The following is an 18440-nucleotide window of genomic DNA, read 5'->3' as shown; positions in this document are numbered from 1 at the left end:
CACATGAAGCTCGTATACTAGTATGCACTTCGCTTCATTAGCTTACCCCAACCACCCCGTCAAACAAGCCTTTACCAACGGACCACGAAATAACCTGCTCTGAGGAACAGCACGCTACGGTCTTTCTCAATACCCCAACGTCCTACCCACACAACTTCAGTCCCCCATTGTCTTGCTGAAGAGTCTTTCCGAAGTCACAAATCATAGAGAGGATAGACCAATCTTGGTTCCCGCCATGGTACAGCCCCTTCTGCGCAGTTATACTCAGCGTGGGAAGAGGAGGCAGCGAAGAGACATCGTGAACTCCTCGAACGATCCCACCTTTTACAGTCATCATCTACACGGATGGCTCTTTCGACACCAGGGAATACAACGAGGTCCGCAGCGGGGCCTCTGTTCCCTCTGCTCCACCGCACGAGAGCTGACAAATCTACTCCTGGAATCTGGGCCCAGGCCTCCGGATTGCGGAAGCAAAGCTCACATGCATACACAAGCCCTACGAATTGTCCGATCGTGGAACGCTTCCTGCTACATCTTTACCGACAGCCAGGTCGCGCTCCGCCAGACACAAGGAACTAGCTATCTGGCCAGGCAGTGAACAGCATTGCCAGAATCTCTCAACATCCTACATGCACCTCCATTGGTGTCCGGCGCATTGTGGGACCCGGGGCAACGAGATAGCCCGACAAGCTGGCGAAGGGGCTTCAAAGCCTCTCCCACGACACGATCGGCAAGACCGCTGTGTCCTCAGCTGGCTGAAGAGTCAGATCCACCAAAAGGTGAAAGAAAGATGGAAGCAGCTGTGGGACCTCGGAGAACAGAATGAAAGCCATGGCCGACGCGTTCACGGCCTGGGAAGCAGTACCGATTGCTGACTAGAAGGCCGCAAAGAAGTTTGCAATAAATGACCCTTCGACTACTCTGGATTTCCTCGGAGTGTCACGTCCGCGTTATATTCAGCTACGCACAGGCATCGGACACGCAACAGCCACTTTTACCTCATAGGAAAACCGACTCCGACGTCTGTAGGTATTGCGCAGAACGAGGCAGACGACAACGCAGCTCTACTCTACTGTCGGCGCTTCGGGCAGCGACAGCAGCTACGGGAGGCAGCTCATGGGGCTCCTCTCACAACTACCGTCCTTTTCACTACCGTAGCTGGACAGGTGGCTCATCTCGTTTCTACGGAAACAAAGCTTCCCTTTGCTAACTACAACGAACAGGCTAATACCATGGACGGCAAAGTTGAGCGATGGAATTTCCAGTTTTACTCTCCTGGGTTCAAAGGTAAGCCCTCTTCAGGGCTAGGTTTGTCATAGTGTCTGTCATAGCTAGGTAGCTGCATACGGACAACAAACGGTCAAAAAACTCAAAAAAAAAACTCGGGAACGGTGCTTACTATATTGTGTCACGATCAGAGACTTGATAGATGGGCGCGTTAGGTGAGCTTCCTGGATGCTGACTTGGGGGTTTAGATATTCGAAAGATGGCACGTAGCTCAGGCTGTTCGACGATGGAAAGGGCTGATTCACGGGCGACGATCCATGCCACAAGAAGCAGCTGCTGGAATCGCTTCTATCAAACATCTTTACCAAGCATTAGTAACCGCCTGTTTAGCAGGGGACCTCCGGCGTTAGACTCATAACGCGCGATGCTCTGTAGTGGCCTTGGCGACCTGCTTCTTTTTCTCCTCTCGCAACTTAGGCTTATCGGGTGGCGCCTTTTGAAGTGCTTCGTATACAGGTGACCAGCAGCGTTCTGGAGGCCGGATGGATGGATATTTTTGGGCAATGGGTTATTGGCGATACACTGCTTGCAAGCCCAGCGCCTGCTATCGCGGTTTTGAATATCGTAGCCAAATTGCCTGACACATTGGTATGTCGCACGCGTTCAGAAGGCCAAAGCCTGGGAAGTGCCTGAAAAGCGCGGCCTCGTGGCCTTGGTTTCGTTATCGGAATGGAATCGGCAGCGGCACGGTAGATGAGCATCTTAAGGGTGTTGATGAGCATAGTAAGGCTGGCGCGTCTGGAGTAGGGGAGGGCTGGTAAGTAAACAAGGTTAAATTGAGGCAGCGTGCTAACATCGAATTTTAGTTAGAGTAAGTTACCACCAAAATCAAGGGATCTAGTTTCGGCATCTTCCGTGTTACCCCTGGATACGAATACGAGACCGCCCTCTACCCCACAAAATGATCGAAAACACCATAAAACCATCGTCAGCTTCTGGCGGCATACTTACAAATCCACCAAATCCACCTATTTACCCCAATGGGAATCGCTGGTTTGGTTGATGAGTCATCAGCCAGGCGCCTGAATAGTTGATTTACGGTGTGGTGGCTTACACCATAGGGTTTATCCAAGGTGTAGATGGTGAGGTTGTTTCCAGCCTTGGCCTATGCCTCGGAACGATCCATTCCGTTTTTAGGTTCGTGTATAATAGGAGAGAAACCACAGGGGGGAATACCAGAACGAAACTTGAAAAGATACGGAGATGGGGAGAATACGATGGCTCAATCACGATACAAGTACGCATATGCCCCTACGTGTGCCATACCCCTGCGCCCACGAACATTGGGTAGTCACCTCGACCTCGGCCGCGGGATGGTACCTGGCCGCCCAGCGAGGCAAACAGCCTGGCCAAATCGTCACCGCCCCGGTAGCTGGCGAGTCCCAGCTCTCCTCTCGCCCAAACCAAACCCGCTTTCAGGCTGTGGCTCGCGATCAGACGCCGCCCGTCATCGTCATCTACAGGGAGGGTGGCGTATGGACGCACAGGGGGTGCTTGAGGCGTCGACGTCGGCGGCCCTTAAATTATCGAAGGCGTGCAGGTTGCGAACGTAAGCGAGGGCGGCGTCCTGCAGGCGGTAAGCGAGGGCGCACCGTCTCGAGGATGCGCGCCGAGGAGTGGTGGAGCCAGGTGATGGTGAGGCGGACATCTTGCAGGCTGGTGGGCGTAACAGACAGGCGCGCGTTATTGCTGCTATTGGAATTGCTATACGTATGATTAGTAGGTGTTATGACTTGGTGGTATTGTTGTTGCTGCTGCTGCGGCTGCAAGTGGCGAAGCCCCTGACGGTACTGTGATGTTCAGGGGTATACGCCATTCTCATCATATGAGTCGGACCCAGTAGCACTCCTGGTGGTGGCGGAGAATCTGACGGGGATGGTTCGTGAGGCATGGAGGCTTGTTGAGATGGCGGAGGGCGGAGGTAGAGGCATCGCTCCGTGACTACATAATTAGCTATCGAGTCAATACGATGTTACTGGACAGTATGCACATGTTATTTATGACAATACACCAAATTAGTAACTCGATTCGAAATATTACTGTATACAGGAACTCGTCAGGCATCTTCCATTTTGATGTTGAATAGGGAGTTCCTCTTGGCATCCAGGAGACCAAGGCCCGACCATCAGTCCTGCATCACCGTAGCCACTCGTTCCAATTCATTTCCCGCAATAACGATTTCCTTCTCGTGACATTCTGGAGCGACCGGAGGAAACGGAATGCACTGCTCCTCCCCATGTCGTAATGTGCTTTCACGTCGAGCCAGCTCGCGCTCTTGGCAGCAAACAGGAAGTTCCGGCGTTCCACCTTGTGCATTGGACCTACACCCACGGCCCAGCTATCACCAAAAAACATATGCAGCACTGCGGAAAGTCAATCCCCGTCACCACGAGAGAGCGTCGTATGTAGGGATTGCAGGGAGACTTGCTGTAGGCGGCTGGTTACTCGGCATGGGCGTTGGAGGGTTGCCAGCTGCGGGGGCGAGCCGCCCATCCTCGAAGTGAGCACGCGTTATGTTCTTTTTGAAACGGGAGCTGGATGTTGATGAATGCCGCTACGGCATGGACGGACGAGTGCTGCGCATAGTCAGAAGTAGCTAGTACACGACTGGAAGTGTAGGTACCAATTCGAGTATGTCGAACTGGTTGTGATTTTCTTCCACCGGGAAGGAACTCGATGGAGGGTCTTCGGACTAGCCACCCCATGCTCCCGTGGCTGATGCGGACGGCTGTGCTGGGGGCTGGGCTGGCTGATAGTGGAACATGGGAAATGGGGATGTTCCACCACCTCCATTTGATAAAAAGACATGAGTTGATCGATGTTTTAGGACTTAGGCGCAGATATCATAGAGGTTCGAGTGGGTTATAGGGTGGGGGCAACCGCGGCGAACTTGAAGGATACCCCACGCAAAAGTAACGGTTAGGTAGCAATCTAATACGCCAAATCAGTGCCGAGCAAGCTAGTACGGGCGATGGAGGGCCTAAGCATTGGGTATGTGGACAGCAGCGGCCAGAGTGCTGGTTGCAACCAACACTACAAGAGAAACTTTCGGCACTGGGAAGTTTCCTCGTTGTAGAACAACAACGGATGGCGATTTGGGAAAATTGCGAAAGTGGTAGAATGCAGACTGTGAATGGATGGTGGCAAGCGAATTCACATAGGAGATATAGTTTTGAGAAAAACAAAATCGGGGACCCATTGATAGTGAAGCTAGCTGCGAAAGAGAAGGGATCACTCCCCTGACCATGGCTGATTATTGCATTGCTAGTTGTGAGCTAGCGATGTTGGCTAGAAAAAGCACGTACAATGAGTCGAAGGGTGTGCACACGCTGGAAAGCGCAAATATCGGGCTACAGTACTTCATTAGCCACCAACATCGTAGGAAGCTATATTGGAAGGGTAAACCACCAACGACCCACTTGGAAATGGCAGACCGCTACCCAAGGTGTAGCTGCTTGTTTCCTCATTTGGAGTAGCGAGAACAGCAAAACGAAGCAAGCGGCATAATTAATTTCCAGCCTTCGGTTGGCACCAGTTCCGATGCCTACAACGAAACGTAAAGACAAGCACTGACAAACTTTCCAGCTTTAATCCGTGGCATTAGTAGCTGTTCGCCCCTGTGCCCCCGTAGAACAATTGTAACTTTTACCTTTCGAGCCGACTTTCGAGAACCGTACCAGCCGGTATATTACACCTCCTATCGTCAAGGCGGCAGCCCGGCAAGTACCAAAGGCGGAAGAGTGCCAAGGGCCAGCGCCATGAATAACTGCTGTGGCTCATGCTCGGATTCTCTCTCTATGCACAAAAGGCAGCCCGAATCTGCAAGGACAATTTATTGTCGGATTTCGTTATGCGGGGATCAAGTGAGTAGCGGGGCTATTTGAGGCAGTATTGGTCTGTTGCAGAATCAAGAAGATGAGGAAATGATCAAAGGAATATTTTGGGAATTGGGGTGAAGAGAGAGAACGGAGAGTAATACACCAATTCTTTAAGAAATGGACAGTAAGAGAAGTTGTATATACTGTAACCAGGAACCAACTTAGAGAACAGGATTAACATAACCCACGGTCAACTGACCATCTTCCCACATCATGGTTGCCCTTTAGTTTCCTGACTTTTGGTGGAGCAGGCAAACTATCATGGTAATCGCCTAAAGCATAGCGTATTGGTCTCGTGGTCCGTTGGTAAGGGTTTGCTTGACGGGGTGGTTGTGGGGTAGCTTGATGAAGCAGAAGTGCATACTGGTATGCGAGCTTCATGTGCCTGCATTCCGGCGGGAGGAGAGCAGCTTCGACTTCCAGTGCCTTGGTCGGTGACCTGGGGAAGCTCCCGTGATCGTGGCCAGTGCTTGGTTCTGGAGCCTCTGGTACTGCTTCCACAGGGATTGGCAGCCTCTTCGTCCGAACCAGAGCAGGGATCCATATCTACCGATGGCGACGTCTTCGAGAGCTTCCTTGAGGAGCTGTTGCTATATTGTGGCCGGTGGCCCGAGCCCAAGTCGGTTCTGATTATGGACAATGCTCGATTCCACCGATCCGATAGAATTGAGCGGATGTGCGACGAAGCCGGCGTGGTCTTATTGTACCTCCGCCGTACTCGCCCGACCTCAACCCTACTGAAGAGTACTTCGCCGAGCTGAAGCGATTCATTAAGCGTCACTGGCAAGAGTTTGCGGATGCGCTAGAGCTAAACTTTATGGCATTCCCTAGACTGGTGTGTTCAGGCAGTGGGTGGTAGAGAGCGTAGTGCACGGGGTCATTTCGACATGCTGGTATACGAAACGTCGCGCAGCACCCATCTTGATGCCTTTCTGTTCATACAATGTAGCGTCCTGGGCTTCGTATACCAACTCAAGATCAAGGCCTTCCTCTAAAGTGATGTCACAGATCTTCTGATATTCTAGTTTGAGATCCATCCGCGTCACCCTTGAACCAAGCCAGTTGCAATACTCCTGGACGGACTCATCGAGAGGACCAGGAATCTTAAAGTTGGTAAGCGTCTTCGACGATGAGCCCGCACTCGACGATGGGCCACCAACAGTTGTACCAGGCAGCACATTGGTGATGTTGATAGGCGGGCACTTCCCTTGTATAGGTTTACTTTGTCGTTCCATCTTCTGTTGATCCTCCACGTAGAGCAGGTCACGCATATCTTGAAGGCACATCGTCATGCGTCTCTAACGCGTTACCGTCTTGCATGTACTCAGCGAGACGCCGAAGATGAGCGCCCTCAGTTTGTATCTCTTCTTTGTTTCACTGTCCCGCCAGCAGTATGGGCCTAATAGGCAAGGGGCTCCCGGGCATCGCATAAGGGTACGCACACGACGCCATGGAAGAGGTTCACCTGAAGAATCAACGTGCCCGTCAAGCTCGTGGAGCATCAAGTTGGTCGACGATCCATTTCGATACGTCCTCGGCCGCGTGGTCTGCTGTGATGGACCTGCTTCGGGTGTTGTCTCCGTATAATTGAAAGAGATGGTAATACAAAGCTGTTTCCGACGCGCAAGCGAATAGCTCCAACTTCGAAGCTGTTTCTCTAAAGTAGCCCAGTTAATATCCAGTCCGTCGTAACGTTTCTTCAGTTTTCGCTTGCCAGTCACGGACTCGACCATCCTAATATCTTCCACTTGGAAGGATCTATTGGCCGGGAGCTTCTTCTTGACGACATTCTCGAGTTTTCGCTGTAGACTGGATTCCCAAAGTTCCCGCGGCGAAAGCACGACGTCTTGCTCCGTGTCTTCGGCTTTACTTCTACGATTGAGAGTAACCTTCCATTCGACGTCATATCGGATGTGATTCGATCGGCTTCGTCGGTTGGATGTATCTCTAGTCCCGTTGGATGACGCGAATGTAAGGGTTCCTTGCTGAGAAGTCTTCGCACTCCGACTCGATCGATTGCTAGGTTGGGTCTGAATCACGCCAGGTGAATCGGGTGCGGGGCTTTGGCTGTCAAAACAGTCTTGCATTTGCGAATCGGCTAATCGGGGCGATAACCAGTCGTCATCTTGGCCATGAGAGCTCTGCGAGTCGATGGGAAACATGGTTGTTCGGCTGCCTGTTTCGACCGCAGAGGTGTTGAGGAAGGAAGGGAAAGAAGCAAAGGAACTAGGGAGTCATTTGTCGGGGAACTCATCTTTGAGAGAGCCCTGTGGCAGCCACTGTGGCCGAGCAGTTAAGTCACCATAGCGCTGCTTGGCACCAGTGCTTTGAATCCGCCAGATGTTGGCAGCCTGCTAGCTTAGAAATGAAGAGCCCCCATATTACAGGCGCTATCCACCGTTGCAGTGGGCTGGATCGGCCTCGACGGATCGTACCGAGCTAACTAGAACTTTATAATGGTTTCAACGAAGCATTGAGTAAGGATTCGAAGGCGATGCTAAAAGACCGCAGTCCATCAAACAAGCCAGAGTGAGCATGCCTCAACTAGTTCTGGGCCATCATGGAGAGGTGCGAAAACTACAGTTTCGGCAGAATAACTGCTGGGTGCACCTCGTTTGCGCTACAGTAGTAAGAGACCTGTACGGGATGGTCGGCCGTCTTATCGGTATTCCGCATCTTGTCGCTGGTGAATATCATCCAGAGGAAAAACCCATAAGACCGAACGAATGAAAGTTGCGAGTGTTCTCGGCTGGGAACTCGCTCATATTGTAATAACAGGGAGTGAAATGCGCGCCGAAGACAACGCTGACCGGATTTATATCAAAAAGCTCTGTTTGCGGACGCTGACAGGACTTGTGGAGCATAAACTAATTCAAGAGCATAGTAGTCGATTTATGGATGCACAAGGTAATATGAGCAAAGGCAGAATTTGGCTCTGTACTTACGAGCACGGCGGGGTATATGGTATCAGCAGCTATCCCTGCAAAGTGGATCCAGAACGGAAACTATGTGGAGAAGGACCTTCAAGCTGGCCTGCCAGGAAATACTACTAACACGGGATCCTAAACAGGAAAGTGCTGACGGAAATGGAGTGACCAACTGAAAATGGAGCATGCATGGGCTTTAGGTGACAAGTAAGCGATTCAAGAATGTACCGTAGATTAGCGATAGTTGCCTTTTCGGCTTCGCCGCTCGGGCGTTAATAAATTGTGTGTGTGTGTGTGTACTTACACATAATGTCAACAACCCCCATGAATGAAGCTCGCCGATGTCCTCAGGTTTTCTGCCAGTTTCGGACAAGTGCGCCTTTAGGTCGAATGCATATTTTCCAAATACTGCGTTAGCATATCCTTCGTTACTTGATGTCGGATGCCCACAAGCTGAGGAAGGGCGATATAAGCTATGTGAGCCCGTTTGGCTAGGTGGGTATTGGTAGGTGTCCATGCTGGCAGCTCTATCAATCGATTTGGCTCTCGTATTCCCCTTAAGACTGTCTGATTTGATTGGGCATTGATCCAGAAACGGATGCGTGTTTTGCATGAGAATGGGTGCTCTCTTGACCTTTTAGTATAGCAGGAGTGAGTTTAGATCCACAAACAGGTTGATGTCATGATATCTCTAGGCAATGAAAACGATCGTGCCAATAACCAGCAATGTAAAGGAAGTACACCCTTTCGTGAATAACTAAAACGCGTCCAAATGTGAATCAATACATTATGCCGGACTTGTAGGTCCGGTTGTTGCAGTACAGTACGGCCGAACCTTTTTGAGACAGGCCTAACGTTACCACTAGACAGATGGCATCAGTTCGGCAGCGGTAACCCCACATGTTTTGCTCACCAGTTCTGGTGTGCGTCGAACCGACTTCTCGGCCTCTCCAATGCTACAATACCGTACAGTTTGTCCTGCTACTGTCAAAGTGGAACACTGAATGCACGCAGGCTGGATTGCATAGGCGAACGAGCTCGAGTGGTTTCTGGCAACGGCTAGGGTTGAAGAGACCATGTATTCTACTTGTATCCACCCCATATTACACCTCAACGGATATCCTATACAGCATACGAGCGACTGTGAGAGTGAATGAGTCTAGAAACGCGCGACTACGGAACCCTACGGCCAGCGGCAATTAATCGCCGATTCGATCAATGAGCACAACGAAAGGGACGACATTTCGTGGTACTGGTGTACTGGTCTATTGCGTCTGCATTGGCTTTGCTCACGGATCTAGGGTCTTTGACTACAAGCTAGAGCTTTCAGTCCGGATTTCGAGGACGTTCGCACCTTTCCCCGCCAAGTGAACCAAGTCAAGCTAAACAGGGGTGGAGGCTGATAGAACTCAACCGATCGTATCATGCTATGTACTTAGATGTTTGGCGATTGAGCTTAGCTAGCTCCCGAGCGGGGCATTGTGGATATGACGTATATCATCCGCTCTACTAACGTATGGACAGAGTCCAGCAGCCTCTTTTGCTTCGTTCGTAAACTATCATTAAACCATCATTCAAATGAGGGACAGTCTGTACCCAGAACGAAACAACAATGGGATCTGTTCACAACGTGTCGTCGACGGAGACTTCTCCCTCCCGCTGTTCTATAGCGGATTTTAGTGGACTGGACTTACCAGATATCTTCATCGAGCAAGCTTGGGCTACGACTAGTCAATACACAGCGCCTTTTATACCCTCAGCAGCATTAACTAACCACTACGCGATATCTGAGGTGAGCTTTTTCTATGAACTGGAAGCTATCGGCCCGTCCCGTACTCTGTTAGTCCGAAGTCTATAATTTTTAATTTACCAAGCTCAATCCAACGACTTAGGACGACCAGCGAAACACCAAAGCTAAGGTTGCTCGACTTCCCAACTGATCAATGCGCAGGGAACGTTCCATCCAGTTTTCCGTTCTCAGAGTGCTCTTCTCTTCAATGCACAATACGGCCAGAATCAACATCCTATAGTACTATGGCCACAATCTGTCCGCCCTGCCGACGCACATAATTCTATACCGACACAAACCTCGTCTAGAATGAGCTACGATGCATGCTCCTCACAGCAGGCAATAATTCATACGAGTTCAGAATATAGTACGTCTCAACTCTCGGGGCCCCAGCAGCTTCCCACCATTGGAAGACCATGTCAGTCACGATGGCGAGCACATTATAAACCAGCACCGGACTCGAGTCTCTATTCAACCTATCCTTCATCGACTCCGAATAACAACCGATTGTGTTCGGCCCCACAAGAAGAAGTTCTACAAGCAGAAAATACGCGCTTGCAAGCACAACCTGAGGCATATCAAAATGGCACCCCCAATGAGCGTTACACCCAACCGCAACCCAGTTTTCGCAAATCATTTACTTTGCGTACAAACAAGATGGAAGAGAGACTTATGCGGCGACGCAAAAGGGAGGCTAGGATGTCCGCCAATGTTCTGATGAAGCCTGCTTTGGATGAGCTCCAAGTCTTGGAGGAACGACTGCAGTGCGCAACGCAGGCGCAAAAAGACTTGTTCAAGCGACCTTGCGTCAATGGAAGCAATCTGGGCGGCCGTGACACGACACGCGACAAGCAAAACGCGAACCTGGTTCACGAGAACCGAGTCGTGCTACCGACACAGGAGACACAGTTTGGTTCAACACGCCAGACACCGATCGGGTTTCCCCACGCGGCGATGTCCTTGGTTGAGTTTATTAACCGGCCTAGGTTCGCTAACATATCCAGTAGTCGAAGCTTCTGTCCTCACGACCAGGGGGTCACGGGAGCGCAGAAGGGACGACAGTAGTGTTAGGTTGTTGGTTACTGAACTAGAGCTGAAAACATGCCTCAACATAAGCATACACAGAGCTGCCTTGTGATATTTGGCGCATTAACATGTGCCGCGTCTTCACCCAAACTGCATACCGCTGAGACTCGTCCGAAGGACCTCCAGCATTCCCACCATCTTCTTTGCCAAGGTGTCCCGCTGCAATTTGCGCCTGTGGTCCTTGTAGTAGTCTGGCGTGCGCTTCGCCGCATTCTGCACAGACCCTCTTGGACGGCATGCCTGTGACAGCTTTACACCGTTTCCCACCATTCTGGGAGGGCACTGCCGTAGTTGAGTCGACATGATCGGCGCCAAGGGTCTTCTAGCTGGCACCCAGCTGTCCCAACGTATAGCTCTCTGCAGCGACGCATCTATCGCGCCGTGGTCGGGGTATCTTGTGGGTGCTGGCCGGCCGCCTGCATTCGTCACGGCGGTTGGCGCAGTGTTCGTTGTGGAGCTAGGCTCGGTACGGCCGGGCTGCCGCTCCACCGTCGGTTGGGAACCTGGAGTGCCTGCTGTATGATGAGCGTCAACGGTCAGTCGACCATGCAGTCAATAGACGAGAATCATGCTTACCTTGCGGCCTTCGCGGCGAAGGCAGCTGCCTCGGACCCTTCTGTCTCATCGGACTGTTGGGAATGACAATCCCGCCATCCTCGTCGGGGATGACGTCGTAGACAGACAGAGGCTCTGCCGTGGCAGCGGGAACTGCTGCAATATACTCGGGGTCGGTTTCGTACTCGGCATCCGCGTCGATATCCATATCGGCTACAGCATTCGCGTCGTCGCCGCTGCCCGACTGAGCCTCGAAATTGATGGCCTCGACTCGGCCGCTCGATCGTGTCGCTCGCCCGTGGCTCGGTCTCGCGAGTGGTTGACGAAACTACGGCTGTCAGCAACGGAGTAGGAGGAACTCGATAGAACAGTAACTGGAACATGGGGACAGACAATCATGTTCAGGTCCGGCACGCGCTGCCCGCGTGGGACGTGCATCGCCGTCTCCATCCGTTCGTGCGTCGGGTTCCAGTACGCAAGCGCGCTGAAGACGTCGCAGTACCGCCCGAGCTCGCGTGTTTTGTTTTGCAGCGACAAACCGCTCTTTCGAACCTTATCTTCCTGCGCCTTGGTGTGGGCCATGACGGAGGCCTAGCTACGTAATACGGTTCGGGCAACTTGCTGGAACCTCCTGGGGCATATTCCTGGAGCGTCCATTGAGCTTCAATAGCGTCCCACGTAACGGTAGATATAGTAAGTGTTGGTTTACGGGTGCGAAATGTTGATAACATGATGAGCTCGAGTTGGGTGATCGTCGCCAATGCAGCTGCTGATCCGGTTCCGAACCCATGTTGGCGAGAGGTTGAGGAGGAGAAGTTCTTGCGCAGTTCAGGAGGGTTGGGCAGTTGGTCCAAAAATGACGCGGGGTCGCGAACCAGCTCTACGCTAATAACGGTCGGTTCTAGACCTAGCCCGCTGGTTGCGCTAGTGCGCCATCGCGACCGGAAACAGCACGCGAGGATCTTCAAGCTCTCGACGGCAGTAAGGGCCAACAAAACTCAGGACCGAAAACGGCCCGTGAGACTCTTCGGGCTTAAGCAGCAAAAAGACAGTACTGTATGTTACTGGATGATTTGGTTCCATTCGGAATCGACGCACTTCGAAAAGGGTACAATGAGGGACTACGGTCGTACCATGGCCGGCCAGCAGAATCTGTGGTTGCAGATACCAACACCTTTCCAGCGACCCAACAGCGTAACATGCTACAGAAATGGCTCGCCATGGCATATCTGGCTTGTAATGAGGCCGCTAACTTGGGTATAGGTTCATGCTTTTACCGCGGAAATCCTACCATAGAACTTACGAAACCCTTAAAAACAACGTACTACCGAAAGAAGAAGTCGGAACCACACATCACCTGTCCGTCTGCATCACACGAGCCAACAAAGGCGGGCTATGCGTTCCGCTCATTTCATTGTCGTGTTACAGCCGCCCAGCTTGCTCCCACTGACGCAAGGTCGCTTGAGCAAGCTTAGATTGTTCCCGCGTCGCGTACTGAAGTTGTTTCTCCAAGCCTTGAAGCCTATCCAAAGCAGGCTTCATTGAGACATCGGCGGATGCCCTAGCCTTCCTTTTGCGTCGTCTTAGGAGTATCTCTTCCATCTTGTTTGTACGCAAAGTAAGTGCGCGAAAACTGGTTTGCGGTTGGGTGCAACCTTGATTGACGGTGCCGTTTTGATATGCCCCATGCCGCGCTTTCCAGGGCATATTTTCTGCCTGTAGAACTCGTTCTTGCGGGGCTGAACACAATCGGCGGTTATTCGATGTTAATGAAGGATCGGTTGAAGAAAGAGCGGAGGCTGGTGTTCGTTTAGGATGTGCTCGTTGTCGTGAGTGACGTGAGCTTCCAACGGCGGGAACAGACTGGGGCCTCTCGAGTCGAGACGTACTATATTCTGAACTCGTATCAATCGTTGTCTGTTGTGAGGAGCATGCACCGTAGCTCATTCTAAGTAAGGTCTGTGTCGGTATTGATTTGTGTGCGTCGGCAAGGCGGACAGATTGTGCCCATGGGGCCAGGGGATGTTGATTCTGGCCGCATTGTGAATTGAAGAGAAGAGTGTGAGAACCGAAAGACTCGATTGTTTCCTGCGCAAAAGTCAGTTGGGTAGTCGAGCAATCCTAGCTTTGGTGTTCTTGCTCGTCGTCCTAAGTCGTTGGATTGAGCTTGATGGAAGAAACTACCGACTTCGGGCGACCGAGAAAGTACGTGACGGCCCAGTAGCTTCCAGTTCATAGAAAAAGCTCACCTCAGGTAACGCGTAATGGTTATTTGGTGCTGCCGAGGGTATAAAAGGCGCCGTGTATTGAGTAGTCGTAGCACAAACTTGCTCGTTGAAGATTTCTGGAAGGTCCAGTCCGCTGAGATCCGCAATAGAACTGCAAAAGGGAAAGGGCTCCGTCCACGACATGTTCTGCATCAATTCCATTGTTGTTTCGTTCTGGTTACATACTCTGCCTCATTTTAATGGTAGTTTGATTATAGTTTACGAAGCAAAAGAAGCTGTCCATGCGGTAGTGGGGCGGATAACACACGTCATATCCGCAATGCCCCGCACGGGATTCTCTTCCGAGTTTTCCGTGAATCGTCCTAAGGTTCCATGTACATTATTGTTGGCCATCGTGATGCGGAGGTTGCCGCTCCTAAGCTGGTTCATCGACGCGGTTCTAATACTTTTAATGTATATGTTGTCAGAGTTTGTTCTATTGCGCGGCCTATGTGGGCCTTGATGCTGCGGGGGTTCATGACTCGGAAGTTGGCTATCGTTAGAGGTCTCGGATGTTCAGGTAGATGCGATAGTCTGTGGATCTGTTGATTCTGTATATCCATGACTGGTGCGCCTCTAACAGCGATCACAGTGTATGTCCGAGGCATAACACTCTGGTATTGCCGGCCCGCGTTTTCATCTTCCACGTCATCTCCGCCGCTTGTCTGCCTACAATTTGCCGGCCTCTCTTCCGGCCTCCTTTGCCTCTCTTCCAGCTTCGAGATCCTTCTGCGAGCTTGTTATGGCTGCCTCACTGAGGAGTTGCCCAGTTGCGCGGCGTGCTCGTGGTATCCGGCAGGCCATGCGACTTCTTTGCGTCCCATGGCGCCGTCATAATGTTCCGCGCTGGATTGGGCTATCCATTCGATATCAGGCTTGTTCAGTTGTCCTTTTGAGGTTCTTTTGAGTGTTTTAGACTGCTGTTTTCCAAAACTTTCGTTCTCGCTTTGTGGTTGTTCTTTCTGGGGACCCCCTTGGATTAAACGTGTCTACTGTGGGTTCTCGGCATTTTAAACATAATTGGTTAGTTCCTTGGAAATGGCTACGTGGCGGCAAGCTCATAGTCATCGCACAGCGCCCAGTTCACCAACACAACAGGCAGTGTTATTAGCCAGTCAGTCGTTGAGCTAGCCTCCCTTAAAACCTTCACAAGCACCAACGAAACGCGGAGTTCTTCGGATTCTTCCCTTGACTATTGGTCCAGTACCAGGTAAATGCTACTGTTGCCAAGAGGAAGGAAACATTGATGCTGACACAAATTCTCAGTTGTATCTGGTCGCTTGACTCTGGAGTTGGGGTCTTAGAAGACACAATGTCGGCTACCATGGGTAACCCCACGAGTGCAATTCCGAAACTGCCTCTCGAGATGCGTCCTCGTCAAGTAATATTGCGAGACCGCCAGACCATTGCTAGTATTATTCCTCTTGTGTCCAAAGATCAAGTACCGCTCACTTTACTTCGATGCCTTTCAGATCGATTCGCCAAAGAAATTAATGATGGTGATACATATCCCATGCTTGAACCAATGTCCCTAGATGATTTTTCATCGTACTGGTTCCAGGATTTCGCTGCTATTATGCTTCTTGGCGACATCAAAAGCCCTGAGAATATGATGGTTGAAGGAAAGGATTGGTCCAAGGAATGCCTGGGCGCTTTCCATATCAAACCAAATTACCCCGGGCGAAGTAGTCATGTCTGCAATGGCGGCTTCTTGTTCATGGATGCCTCGCGTAACCACGACGTGGATCGACTTTTATGTGAGAGCTACATCGACTGGGCTCCCAAACTTGGCTACTCCTACTCAGTTTTCAATCTCGTCTACGAAACGAATGTTGCATCGTGCACAATCTGGGATGCACTCGGTTTCGAGCGCATAGGCCGAGTAAAGGGCTGTGGCAGACTCAAATCATATCCCGATCGCCTCGTGGATGCCATCATATACGGGCGAGATTTGCTGGCAGAAGAAGACGCCGAGGGGCCTGCAAGTGAAGATCGTTTCGACAAGATCAAGTTCTACCTTAAGCATGGTCGATATCCAAAGGGATCAACCCGTGCTGTCAAAAGTAGGCTACGGAGCGCCGCGACACACTATAAGCTTCTTGACAACGGTGTACTCATGCTCAAGGGAAAGGAAGTCATCAGCGACCAGGGGCAGCAGATGGAGATTGCCAAGCGGATGCACGAGATTGGAAAGCACTCAGGCATCAACAAGACGACAGCTGTCATCGCTAAACGGTACCACTGGAGCCGCATTAAGGAGACTGTGTCCGACGTGGTTAGGGTATGTCCCGAATGTAACCATTGCCCTGTATCTCATCTGGTCCAGCGATCTTGACAATTATAACATGGCGAATCCCATCCCGAGTGGTGTCGCAGGACAGACGCTAAGACGATCCAAGGGATTTGCCGGGCCCAGAATCTTTGGGTGACAACCCTCTGCCTGGCGTCTTGCGCTGTACTTACCATGGGTCCTCAACATTTTGAATTCATCCTGGTAATGGCCATTCTCATTCACGACTTTTGGTTTAACCATCCCAGTCGCATCATCGAATGCTCCCCTGTCTCGTGGTTGTTAGGCTCCTCACCATATTCGGAGAAATTTGACACACTCCCAAAAGGATCAGTGGAACCCCACACGGCAGACTCTGTCGTGCATGCTGATAGCCCACTCAGATGCCTCCAAAAGTACGAGGGCGGCTTTCCTCCCTAGCGGCTGGAAGCAATTTCCCAACGTACGTCGAAGATGATATCAAAAGTTTGGAGGAAAATGGCAAACATATGCCAATGCCGTCATCAATAGCAGCAACACCATACGACTACACATTCGTCGACAAGGACACACTGTCAAATGGTTTTAAACACCTGCGGCTGATGCGCATTGGGATAGCCTATGGCAGTCGACGCACTAGCAGTACTGGATCGCATGAGGGGTTACACAACCTTGGAGTGCTGTGAAACGCCGCAATGTACACCAAACAGGCACGAAGAAATGTAAATGATCCTATGTATTCTCGGACAAGTGTAAGGATGACTCCTCGCGAAAAGATTACGGAGAGGTACGTATGTGTTCACAGCAAGGTTGTACGGGCAATAGAATGGCGACGAGTCACCCACGTTTGCTGCGCTACCTCACCATTGTCTGAATGGATACGATGGCACGGTTAATTGTATTGGCGGTTGTACCTGAGCGACCGGACATAGGGCTATCCACCATAACGATTTTCTTCGTTTGAAATCTTGACGACATGTCTAATTGAATAAATACTGCATGAATGCTCTTATCATATAAAATAAGACATACTATGGCTTCCCAGTCTGCGCTCTTAATGCTTATTTTCGGCTCCCAGAGTTTCATTGAGACACTTATACATGCTACAATACTTAGGTTTCGCTCTTACTACTAATGGCCTCCTGGGGCGACTCGATCATCGACATTTGATGCGCTCGATCGTTGCCGCCATCTCCATATTCCAAAAGTGACGGGTTCAGTCAGAGCGGCGAAGCTGCAGGTCATGCACCCAGGCCGGCATGGTACACTCAATACCCAGACATAGCAATCTGCCTTGCCGACAGGGATCTATTGTCCCTTAGCCGTCAGATTCTGCTCAGCAGTATCCGAAAAAGCCTTCATTATCTTTATTTCATTCGCGTCAGCTCTTATCATTATAGCCCCAAGAGTTGCCTCAAAAGCGCAACCACTGCGTTCTATCTTATTCGGGCCGCTTCTTTTCTCCTTCTTTCGTAAGGTTGCCCACCGCAAACATCACAACGGCGTGTGAGCACATCTCGGCACTACTTTCATCACCCGCAGTATACCACGACCCCAGCGTTACGTCGCCGAAGCCAACGATTCTGATGACTCATAATCACCGGATGATGAGGAAGTGTTTGACGTGGGCGACGCCGAACCAGATCACGGGCCCGATGTCTCGAGTTTCCCAGGTCCCGACTTCGCATGCGTCGAAATTGACTATGCGGGTATTGAGTATGACATTGAGCATTCACTTCACCTTTTTGGCGTAAGGCTCAATCAGGAAACGAGTACGGGTGGCAGGAAGCTACGCGGCGTGGCACACCATCATACGAGCCCCGGTGATTCATATCTCCGAGGAATACCGCTCCGTGTCTGTGGAAGTCTTCCCGCTCCATGGTAGTCTTTAGGCTCGGTTGGGACAAGTCGTCGTGTATATGAGAGAATACGATTGATGCGACAGAGGGTAGAGGGTGCATGAAAGCTGAGAAAGACAGCCATCGAGGGAGGAGGACTGGTAATTTAAGAAACAGTATTTGAGCGGTCACTGATACCAAACCAGTCCCGGGTTTCAAATTATCAATTTCATTTCCAGCCTCCTTGTGTGGTGGTAACATAGGAGATCGCAGAGTCAGGAGCCTAGTCGGAGTTGACCTGATAAGTCCGGTTTTCTGGGCCATTGACTGGCACACTAACTCCGGGAGAGTAAGCTGAGAGGTGGAGCCACGGTTATTGGGGAACGGCAGGATTTTAGAATAATACTAATCAACACTAATAAAGTACTTTGTAGTTCCGCGCATGCCGACCTCGGCGCGCCAGTAGCCATTTCGATGCTTCTAATCACGCAGCACCGCTACTGAAAATTCCATGGCTGGAATGAATTCAAGCATGCTCGGCATG

General features: G+C 51.1%; 4 protein-coding genes across 4 annotated transcripts; 2 read left to right on the top strand and 2 right to left on the bottom strand.

Moving 5' to 3' along the window:
• Positions 1–1877: 1877 nt before the first annotated feature.
• PG998_015005 (uncharacterized protein) lies at positions 1878–2192 on the top strand (the record flags this gene model as incomplete). Its single annotated transcript, XM_066881821.1, has 2 exons — positions 1878–2044; positions 2129–2192. The coding sequence occupies 2 exons, from the start codon at positions 1878–1880 to the stop codon at positions 2190–2192; spliced, it is 231 nt and encodes a 76-aa protein (XP_066723168.1).
• A 346-nt stretch (positions 2193–2538) lies between these two features.
• PG998_015004 (uncharacterized protein) lies at positions 2539–2935 on the bottom strand (the record flags this gene model as incomplete). The annotated part of the gene is made up of 2 exons (XM_066881820.1): positions 2539–2744; positions 2773–2935. 2 exons carry the CDS (start codon positions 2933–2935, stop codon positions 2539–2541), a joined length of 369 nt encoding a protein of 122 aa, XP_066723167.1.
• Positions 2936–5992: 3057 nt separating this feature from the next.
• Positions 5993–6451, bottom strand: PG998_015003 (uncharacterized protein; the record flags this gene model as incomplete). The annotated part of the gene is made up of 1 exon (XM_066881819.1): positions 5993–6451. The coding sequence occupies one exon, from the start codon at positions 6449–6451 to the stop codon at positions 5993–5995; it is 459 nt and encodes a 152-aa protein (XP_066723166.1).
• An 8650-nt stretch (positions 6452–15101) lies between these two features.
• Positions 15102–16124, top strand: PG998_015002 (histone acetyltransferase s.t1.c10 protein; the record flags this gene model as incomplete). The annotated part of the gene is made up of 1 exon (XM_066881818.1): positions 15102–16124. One exon carries the CDS (start codon positions 15102–15104, stop codon positions 16122–16124), a length of 1023 nt encoding a protein of 340 aa, XP_066723165.1.
• Positions 16125–18440: the final 2316 nt, after the last annotated feature.

Source organism: Apiospora kogelbergensis (genome assembly GCF_038363985.1).
Source record: "Apiospora kogelbergensis strain CBS 113332 chromosome Unknown utg000018l_segment0_segment0, whole genome shotgun sequence".
Lineage (NCBI taxonomy): Eukaryota > Fungi > Ascomycota > Sordariomycetes > Amphisphaeriales > Apiosporaceae > Apiospora > Apiospora kogelbergensis.
Note: the sequence above shows the minus strand (reverse complement) of the source record. Positions and strands in the feature narration are given on the sequence as shown.